Source organism: Mastomys coucha, unplaced genomic scaffold (assembly GCF_008632895.1).
Source record: "Mastomys coucha isolate ucsf_1 unplaced genomic scaffold, UCSF_Mcou_1 pScaffold15, whole genome shotgun sequence".
NCBI classification, from domain to species: Eukaryota; Metazoa; Chordata; class Mammalia; order Rodentia; family Muridae; genus Mastomys; species Mastomys coucha.
Window position 1 is genome coordinate 74,717,384 of NW_022196897.1, and position 11,001 is coordinate 74,728,384.

At 34.9% G+C, this 11,001-nt stretch overlaps 1 protein-coding gene across 1 annotated transcript; it reads right to left on the reverse strand.

Annotated features, from left to right (window-relative positions):
- Nucleotides 1–8,667: 8,667 nt before the first annotated feature.
- LOC116092170 (olfactory receptor 4P4-like) lies at nt 8,668–9,724 on the reverse strand. Its single transcript, XM_031373518.1, has one exon. It carries the CDS (start codon nt 9,696–9,698, stop codon nt 8,769–8,771), a length of 930 nt encoding a protein of 309 aa, XP_031229378.1. The 5' UTR covers nt 9,699–9,724; the 3' UTR covers nt 8,668–8,768.
- Between the last annotated feature and the right edge of the window lie 1,277 nt (nt 9,725–11,001).

The window sequence follows — 11,001 nt, forward strand, 5'->3', positions numbered from 1 at the left end:
GACTTAAAGTAAAGGAAGAAACCCAAACAAGTACATAATACTCTTGTAGAATTAATATTTGTTGTGAAATTTTTACTTTTGATAGTGAACACTTGGTTGTTAAATTGTGGTCATGGAAAGGCTTATAGGTGCCAAATATACCCACTGCTCATGGCTTGAATAATATGATATACTTGTAAATGCCATACGAAGCAGGACTAAGAACATTATATTATGTGAAGGTTAAGTAGTTGTACTATTTTTAATTTCATAGATTAAAAATCCTTAGACTATAAAGGGACAAAAGAATATTGCCACATTCTCAGTGAATTCCTACCACACTCACTGGTAGGAAACCAGTGTTCAAAGCCATGAATAGAAAAAAAAGCCAAAAGTTTAATCATGTTTACACAAATATTTAGAGTTAAGAAAGTTCTGATTTTTTTTTTGTAGACATAACTTCATAAAAATAAGCATCAGCCTGGATTTTTGTACATCTTGTCTCTGTGTCCATTTTCTTTAAAGTTTAAATTTTTAGGTCTTCTCACTGAACTCAAACACATGATGTACCGAACCCAGACTCTCCTCTATGAAGAACAAGAAATCTGCATGTGACTCCATCTCTAGACCTGTGACTCAGTTAATCTGAGTCTACTCATTATTCTTCCACCCTTAGACAATTTTCCTATCCTTTTTATTATTGTCCAAGTCTGCATTTCCTCTGATTCCTGCATGATTCCACAAATATTATCATTATCTCTTGTGATTTTTCAAGGCAGTTATTCAGACAAACAACTACTATGTCTTATATTCTTGCTGCCGTGATTTGCCACCATAGTCAATACATTTCAGTGCATGACTTTAATGTTTAGACAGAAGTTCTGGCCAATAGACAAAGAAATTAACCTCTGTCATGCTTACCCACTGTTCTTTTGTATAAGTATTTCTATTTTCAATCTTCTGTGGCCACAAAGGTTAAATTGGCTAGTGTTCAATTGGTAACAAGCACTAGTAGATGATTTTGTCTTCCCAGATATAAATATATAGTGATTATACACTAAGTATTAAAAAGATTACCAATGATGTATTAATATTTTATCTAAATATCACTATTTACATAAAACAAGTATTTTTATGTATTTCTCATGGCAACAAGAGAAATGACAATAATAACTAATATGTGTTTACTTTTTACCTTTTAGCCAGAATACAATCTCAAGTGTTTCATGGCAAATATATTGTTCATATTACAAGAGCCCAAGAGTCTTCTCTCTACTTTCCAAAATGGAAACAGTTAATCTTTTTTTTTAATTTTTAATTTTTTTTTATTTTCAAGAGTTGATAACCTCCTGAGTTCATTTTATTTACCAATTATGCTATAAATAGTCCATTGACAAACAGTTATTGGGCATCACTCAGGGATGCTATAAATATTCACCATATCCTGCATGCTTTAATTACTACCTAAGAAATTGTATAGATCCCAACACAAATTTAAAAGAAACACAAAGCCTGTGTATCACTACTCAATATTTAAAACAATTGATTTGGTTTTTTCCCTTTGCCCCCACACATTTCAGAAGTCTGTCTGTAAGTGGGAGCAAATATGGCCTGCTCTGTTAAAAGAGTGGCTATCTATTGCCCAGCATGGTTTCATAACAATAGGATCAGTTAGTTTGCTGTAAATCTAAAAGCTTGAATAGGAACATGTGACAAAAAACAAGAAAGAAAGAAAAGAAAGATGATGCTTTTCTTTAATCCTTTCTCCACAACTTTCCACTTTTTCCCTTTTATTTGATATTTTCTTTATTTACATTTCAAATGTTATTCCCTTTCCAGGTCTCCCCTCTGGAAACCTCCTATCCTATTCCCCCTACCCTGCCTCTATGAGGATTCTCCCCTACCCCCCATCCATGCCTGCTTTCCTGCCCTGGCATTACCCTACAATGGGGCATCGAACCCCCACAGGTCCATACTGAAGACTATTTATGTAATCTTCCTCAACTTTTTTCTTGTTATTTGAATCCTGAAAGTTTGCTTTGCACAACCTAATTTCTAATTTTATGCTGCTTTATTTATTTATTTATTTATTTATTTATTTATTTATTTGTAATTGTTTATCTTTAAGTCAAGGACATTAATACTGTATTTATATCAGAGGATGTCACAACCCTCAACAGAGAAGCTTTTTCTTACAGAGGATGGAAATCAACACAGAGACCCACAACTGATAATAGTTGAGGGCTGCAGAGTGCTTAGCATTACAAGAGACATTCATACCTCACTGTAATGATCAGGGATCTTTGCCAATAAGGGACAGGAAAAATTGTAAAAGGTGATAGATAATGTCAAAGAAACAGTGCTTTCCAGATACAACCTGACAGTGGCACACAGGAATTCACACTGATTGGAGAAACATGCCCAAGACCTGTGCAAGCTCTAACTAGACAAAATCCTAGCATGGAGAGTAGGCAGTGGGTATAAAATCCAACCACTAGCTGACAAGCTATTGACATTTGATGGCTTCTAAGAGAGGAGAGTCAGATGTTTTCTTTTAATGACGTTACTTACCCCTTGTATTCTGTCCAGACACCAGAGCAGACTCCAGTCTCAAGACTAGCTGAGCAACACATACAGAACTTGAAAGGGAAAGATGAAAACAGTCAAAAAGAAATAGCAACCTCAAAGTTGGCTGGAACAAGACAGGAGGGTTGAGAAGGTGGTACATAAATCAGTTGAGGGGCAAGTATGTCCAAGAAAAAAAGTATGAAAAAAATTAATAAAATTAATTTTTAGAGTTAAGGTAAAGTGACAAATTTATTCCAAAGCTTTGGATTATTGTCTCACAGATAATTTTGAGTCTCCATTAATTTAATTATAACTTAGTTTTTAACTTCCTTTTCACTCTCATATCTATTTATCAACTGGGATCCTCATGTTGTTCCTAATCATTCTCTAACTCTGGGAAATTCAAATCTTGATATTTTTCAATTTTCTTCACCATTCACTATGTATTTATCTCTCAAGGAAGACAGAAAAAGAAAAATGAATATGTGTTCTAACAAATTCCATTAATTTTTATTCACTTTTTCTTATATCTCTTCATTCTTCTGTATAAATTAACAGTTCATAAATTCCTCAATACCCTTTATTTATACTCTTATTTGAAAAGTAGTCGATAAAATATTTCCAAAATAGTGAGAGAGAAGAATTATAAAATGGATATGCACACACTTACATGATTTATTCTATATAAGTGTGGAAAATTCATTTTCTTATTTTTGTGTAGCTATCTATCCCTTCAATCTGGATGACTATGTTACATACCAGGTAGTCCATCAGTCTAAAAGTGCTCTGACTCTACAACTTCCCTGCTTCTTTCTGAGAGAGAACATACTTTCCTGAGAGAAAACCATCACTGTGATTTGAGGGAAGAATTTTCATGTTTCTGTCTTTAAGATATATATCCACTGTAGTTTTTTACAGGTGGTAAATATAGTTATAAATTCTCTGGTTAAATTCCAAGATGTGTAAAGTGCATTACCTGGGAGATTATATCTCAAGGTATCCTCTTACATTTTTCTCAGGCTTGAGGCATATCCCAAAAGAACATTGGGCAAATGTGTAACTTTAAATGATGTAACTCCTCTCAGACCTGTACTTCATATTACTAAACTTCAAACTTGGTGCTCTGTGTTGACGCAAATTCCAAAGTGATGCTAAATCCTTCTGAATGTTAAATGACGTGACCTAAGTAATTTTGATGGAGAGAAATGAGAGCAATTTCTGTGACTTTGGTTTCAGCAAAAACAAAAATAGTTGTTCAAAGGGTAGGAAGAATGTTTGTATTGTACTACTTCAAATCTAACATGTTTTCCAGGTCTGTGTTTTTATTCCTAAAAGAGAATTAGGAGCTATATTTTGTGTGAGTAGACTCTAAACTAGGGTGTATAGGGAGAACCTGAATCCTAGGACTGCAGGAACCTCAGTCATGTTACAGAGGTTAGCTTAAAACATGGGATAATTAGGGAATCTGTTTAATATTGAAGGTGGTATTCTCACACAGGAAAGCTGTAGGCCTGAAGATTGATGATAGTTACATGGTCAAGATCCTCTGGAGCCTTGGCTTAAGGGCCTGGCACAGATCTAGGGAAAACCTTAACACAGAATTGAATGGTCAGCCTGGGTTTGGGGACATGTGTTTCACTGCCCCTGGAATCCAAATCTGCTGGGTAAGTGATAAGTGTTTCACCTGGTCTGGCATGCACTTGGCATATGGAGAAACTCACTATGCAGCATGGGTTCTGGGGCCTTGACCATGCCAAATAATGGGTTTCCCTGTGTTAATCACAGAGTTAGTGAGCCAAGGAAGATCTAGTATACACTTCTCTCCTTCTACATAATTTCTTCCCTGCTTTTCTGCCCAGTGTGAGTGGGAATGAGGGAATATGAAAATTCTTTCTCCCTCCCTTTTTGAGCTTTAACTTCTTTTTCTGTTGCAGTCAGAATATCTAGTATCTCCTCTAACATTCTTACATTTTTGTGCATAGATAGATGCCCTATTGATATATTTTGGAGAATTTGATATCTAGTGTCAGAAAACAAACAGAAGAGAGATGGAAGAGCTAAACAGAAGAGCTAAAAGTTGAGGTCTCCTCGTGATAGACAGTGTCTTCTAGATACAATGCAGATGCTGCCCCTGTGAAGTCTCAAATGTCAGTGATTGAAAGAGCTGAATAATTATATTCACCACCAATGAACACACTCTTTGGATAGAGGAACTTTTTTTACAAGTCCCCACCTCTAAATAGAGCCTTATAAGCAATCAATGGCTACTGAAAGATGGACAAATCACCATTTGGCATGAACAAGCCTCCTAAAAGGAATCCAATCTCAAGTGACCAGTCATAAGCACATGTACATAAGAGTGGACTGGGAGGAGAATAAAATCTGTAATAAATGAATAAATGGAGCATTAAATGGTGTGACAATACTAATTATAGAAGAGGCCATGAGCTTGACAGTGAGTCAGGGAGAGGCAATGAGAAATTAGAGGGTGAAAAGGGAGGATGTGAAATTATTAAAATAAATTGTTCATGTATGGAATACTCAAAATGTTTATTTCTTCAAGATAGTCATGCCTTAAACACAATCTGATATTTTTTTGTATTGTATACTATGCCTGGGAAATTTGCTTATAGTTGGTATTGAGTCAATAACTCAGTTGGAGAGAAAATGTCTTCTGTACAATAAACATGTCTTCATTTTGCCAAGTTTCTTGTAATGTTTTCCAAAAATACACAACTTTTGAATCACACTATTTATTTGTGAGTATACATTATATTCTTTAATTATAAACTATATTAATTTGAAAGTAATCGTTGAACTTGTTTCTGGTAATTTTTCACATGACCTATAACTAGCATAAACAGTTTTTCTATCGCTATCCAATGTTAAGAATGTTAATGCTTTTAAATTCAGACAGTATATATTTTTTTATTAAATCATATTTTATGTGCTTTATTAAATTTACTTAATTTTTTTAAGATTTATTTTTTATGTATATGAATACAATGTAGCTGTCTTCAGACACACCAGAAGAGGGAGTCGGATCCCATTACAGGTGGTTGCTGGGAATTGACCTCAGGACCTCTGGAAGAGCAGCCAGTGCTCTTAACCACTGAGCCATCTCTCCAGCCTTTACTTAAAATTTTTGACACATAAATATTATTTTGCCATTTAAACTACTATTTCATTTTAAACATCTGTTCAATGTCTTATATTATATTTAGAAAACTCTGAATACTATTGGTTAATTGTATTTATGTCTTCAAATGTTTATCAATTAATAGCTTTCATAAAATATATTGTTTCAAAACTACTCACTAATTGATAATTTTACAAATTCAAAAATCCTACAAAGTACACAAATCATAAGCAGAAAATACTTTAGTAAAATATTCTTGTAGAATATTATGTCACAACAATGTTGAGTGTCTAACATTGCAGTTTTTAATGAGAATATTGACCTCTGTTATTGCAGGTTGAATATACTAGAAATCATCCAGATAGAAGGAGCAGAATTTATTCTTAGAGAAACAGTCATTTTGGACATAGGTTTGCTTTTCCTCCCGACATTGTTCATATTAGCAACAAAATGCATGGGCATGAGGAAAACCTTATTAATTATCAATTAATTCATGTAGTGTTGCATTTATTATGTTATCTGACAGTGAAGGTCACAAGAATGTCAATACATATACCAATCACTCATTCTTACTATTATGTATATTTTTATTGCTTAAACATTGTTTACTTCAAACTCATATTATCCCTGACCTGCTCGACCTAGTTATTCTGTGAGTTTCGAGGAGAACTAAACCTGGAATAGAATGGGCGAAAAAAGGAGAGGGAGGCCTTGGAAATCTTTTGTCAAAGCCTCGTTTTAATAATGCCCAAATGGCCAATGTATATACATTACAGAAAAAGGAAATGAGGAAGGGGTGAGGGGAAACCGGCTGGAACAAAGGAGGAGAGGGGAACATCTGGGTGGATGTTCAATGGGGAGTTGTCTCTGTGAAGATCAGCTCCAGGCACCTCTCAGCAGATGTCACATAGGCGGGCAGGGTTACAGCAAGAAGCACAAGACTGAGGTCACATAGGAAAATGACCACAGCTTCAAGGTCAGCAGTGTCTAGTAGCTAGGTATGAAGCAGGCAGAAGAGCAGTAGAGCCCTCCCTGTTGAGGTATTTTGGTATTTCCTGTTAATTCTCTGGGTCTTGCTGGAGGCAGGCACTGGTTCTGTCCTTGCTAATATCCTGGAGTGAGGGAAACCTTTTCTAACTATTGTGGACTGTCCTAAGGAATGTGTTTGACCTTTATTGCTGGCTCTGAGGAAAACCTGTCTAGCAAGGCAGAATACTTAAGAGAAATACCAAACTAAGGACAGCTTGGTATTAGGATCCTGGTTCTCAAGCCTCTTGGCTCTGGGGTGTCAAGCCAGAGAGTGCTCAGAGAGTGCTTTTGGTTTCCAACATCATATGGTGAATCTTTAACATCCATTTTTGAAGAATATGCATTTGAAGATAGGAGCTACAAAGAGATATTTAGTTTAAGCTCAATATAATCTGATTGAGTATACTGTATTAAAGCAATATTTTAATTCAGAAAATCCTGGGAATCTTTGGAGAGAAAAGGCCGTGTGAACACACATTAGAATGTAGCCCTTTGTAAGTCAAGAAGACTAATTCTATAGAAATCACACATATTGATGTCTTAATTTTGAACTTTCAAAATGATAAGAAAAAAAGGAAAGAAAAAAAACCTTATCTTTCTCATTTAGGTCATCCATTCATTCCACAAGAATTTTCAAATTTGCCCCTAGAAAACTAACATGTGCGAGAGTAACTGTTAATTTGGCTGAAGTACTTGTCTCTTTGGTGGGTTACTGCCTCTGTCAGGTTACCTAGGCCTTGTCCTGAAAGCTACTAACCATCATACAATTTAATCTAGGTCTTCAATGTTTTCAACCTCTGAAACTTACTTCTGAATAAACTTACCTTTCTAGTTCTTTCTGAACTTTGGCTGGCTAGTTTGATTGAGCTGTTCTAGCTCAAACTCCTCCCCAAGCTGACTGACTCAAGTGTCACTTCCTTCAGCTTCTCACTGAAATGCTCTGCTTGGCCTCAAACCAACTGTGACAACTTGTTCTAATCCTGTATCTCCTTACTCTCTGGCTTCCTTTGCTGCTGCTGACCTGCACTGAACTTCATGAACTCAACTCCACTGCACTGACTCACTGAACACAACTCAACTGCCTCATCTGACTGAACTGAACTCAACTTCACTTAACTGACTGAACTAACTTCATCACTGCCTATCCATACACTCTCCTACATAATCTCTCTTACCTGTGCTGTTCTTATAAAAGTTGGGCATATTCTATTTTGTGTGTTTATCTGTCTCTCAATTGGAATTCATGCTTGGGATTAAAGGTGTGTATAAAGGACATGTCTATATTACAGCCAGGGTAGCCATGTTGCTGGATTAAAATTCCTCTGCAAACATGCATGATGACTTTGATTTGTTTCAACATGAAGAAGCTATTTTGGCTTCCTGAACTTTCAATATATAATATCAGAGATGATATGCTCAGTGAATAGAGTTGTATAATTAAAAACACATTTACCAATATATTATATTATTTCTTTATTAGTCTATGCAGCTATAGAAATGAAAAGCTATATGTAGTTATACATGGAAATTTGTTTACAGAATTGTTGATTCCTGACATGTGATTTCTAGTTCTTTCATTCTTAATTATAAAATGTATGCTTTTAAAAAAAGAACAGATTTTTTTATGTTATTGAATTAAAATAACATTATACAATTATTCAGGCCTGGACATTTGGGGCCTTGTGTTTCTATTAAGAAAACCAACTAAACAGTGATTTTAGAGACACAATGGCAGCAAGGATGATCACTACACATAACCTAAGAAACCTTGTAAGTTAATTTTTAAAGTTTTCTAGAATGCGGAGGTTGATGAGAGAAAAAAGCCACAAAGAAATATCAGGCCATGAAGAAAGCAAAGTTCACAAAGTCCGCATTTGGTTTACACCAAAATAAATCTCAGTCAATGAGAGTCCCACTGACATACAAAATAAGGGAAAACAAAGGACACACAAGAAATCCCTGTGAACTGTTATTAAAATTCTAATAAGTGAAGAAAAGAACAAGACAGTTATAGAATGACTTGATATCCACATATACACATTTTTCATGACTTTCATGGAATCTGTTTCTTGTATGAAGGTATTTGACGATACCACATTTTTTTAATTGCACTCTTCATCTCTGTGTTTCTCAGTGTGTAGATCAGAGGGTTGAACATGGGAGCTATGATGGTGTAGAAAAGAGCAAACACTTTGTCTTCTGGAAATGTTATATTTGGCCTGATATAAATGAAGAGAACAGGCACAAAAAACAGGACCACAATGGTTATATGTGAACTACATGTGGAAAGAGCTTTGGAACGGCTCTCTGCAGGATAAACACTAATGGTGTGTGCTATCAGAAAATAAGATACCATTAAAACTACAAATGTCACCAAAGCAATTAGGCCAGAATCAACAATAACAAAGAGGCCAATTCTATGTGTATCAGTGCAAGCCAACTTCAATAAAGGATATACATCACAGAAGTAGTGATCTATCTCATTGTGATGACAAAAGGACAAAAGGGCAATGAGAAGGGACTGACTGGCAGAGTGCACAAATCCTCCAGTGCAACAAGCAGCAAGGATTTCATTGCATCTCTGTCGGCTCATAATGACAGTGTAGTGCAAGGGCCTGCAGATGGCAACATAGCGGTCATAGGCCATTGCTGTGAGAATGAAGATCTCGATGGCACCAAGGAAATGAAGAACAAAGAGCTGTGTCATGCAATTATTATAGGAAATAATCTTCTTTTCGGCCAGTAAATCAGTCAGGAGTTTAGGTGTCACCGTGGACGTGTAGCAGAGATCACAAAGTGATAAGTAATGGAGGAAGAAATACATGGGTTGATCAATGAGTTGAGTGCATGTGATAGAAACCATTATGAGAACATTGCCCATCCAAATAGCAATGTAGCAAAATAGAAATAATACAAAGCAGAGGACTTCAATGTTTTGATTGTCAGAAAGTCCCAAGAGAATAAACACAGTAACATTCCCCATTGTTCATTGAAATAGAAAAACATGTCAGGTCCTTGAAAGGACAGATAGATTAATGAGGGACATCAATAAGGAGATCATTGATAATTAACACTGATATCAGCCCATGTTTGAGAGATAACCCTATTGATTTTATGTTAGTTTTCACATGAATAAAATTGAACTGACTCATCAAATAATAAAAGACTGGCTTAGAATTATGGTTACTTACTGAACATTTTCAGTTTGCATCTTGTAAATGATGAGTTTGGGGTCCGAACAGACTCAAAGACTGTCAAAAATAAAAGTATAATTCAAAGCACAAGTAAAGTGTAATCTTAAATAGTTGGTCAAATATTGACTAATGGGATATGCTACAGTTTAAATTAATTTAAACGTATAGAAAATAAAATAAAATTGAACACAATTTATATATATAGATGTGTATGTGAACAGGAAAATAAGGAGTCTAAGTAACAAGTCCATAAAAATGATTTGAGTAAATGTCCAGGGGGCCGTAGGCATCATTCAGTGTTAAGAATGTATAAGGCTCTTAGGAAGGATCTTAGTTTGGCTGTCAGCACCCACGTGGGGTGCTTACAAGCAACTCCTGTGCTATATATCTTATGCCAAAATAAAGGTACATAAGCATGCACACAATAAAAACTACACCTTAAATACAATTAATAATTTTCCAATTTTCCTATTTTTTCCTTTTATAATGTATGATTTTAGCACCATAATTTTAATATTTTGTAATTAAATCATTTATTTCTGTAGGCATCTCATTAAAATAATACACTTAATTACTCATGCAACATGGTAGTTGTTAAAATTCAGAATGGTGGAATACAAATTCACATGTATAATTATGCTTTTTAAATGTTTACATCAAATACAAATATATCATTTCCACCCTTCAATTTTACCCTACAAGAAATACAAGCCCCACCCCTTGCTAAGTTCCTGATACCATAATATGTGTTCCTACACAAGACCTTGGAAGGTATAGTAGACATGTTAACATAGAAATGGGAAATTCACCTGTGCCACACACACAAGAATTATAGGCAACGAAGGAGTGCTGAGAGCAAAAGAAATATCCTCCTCATGAATGAGATCCCTAATTGGTTACCCAAAACCAAATTGTAAGTCCTTAAATCATATATATGCAATAATATATTTTACCTATATAATATTTATATATTATATAACACATATACTAAATAATATATAAATAAAATATAAATATACTTACTATTATATGTGTTAAGTGAAGGACTCCACTTTTAATTTGTATTTTATTCAATTTATTCTGCTTGTGAAA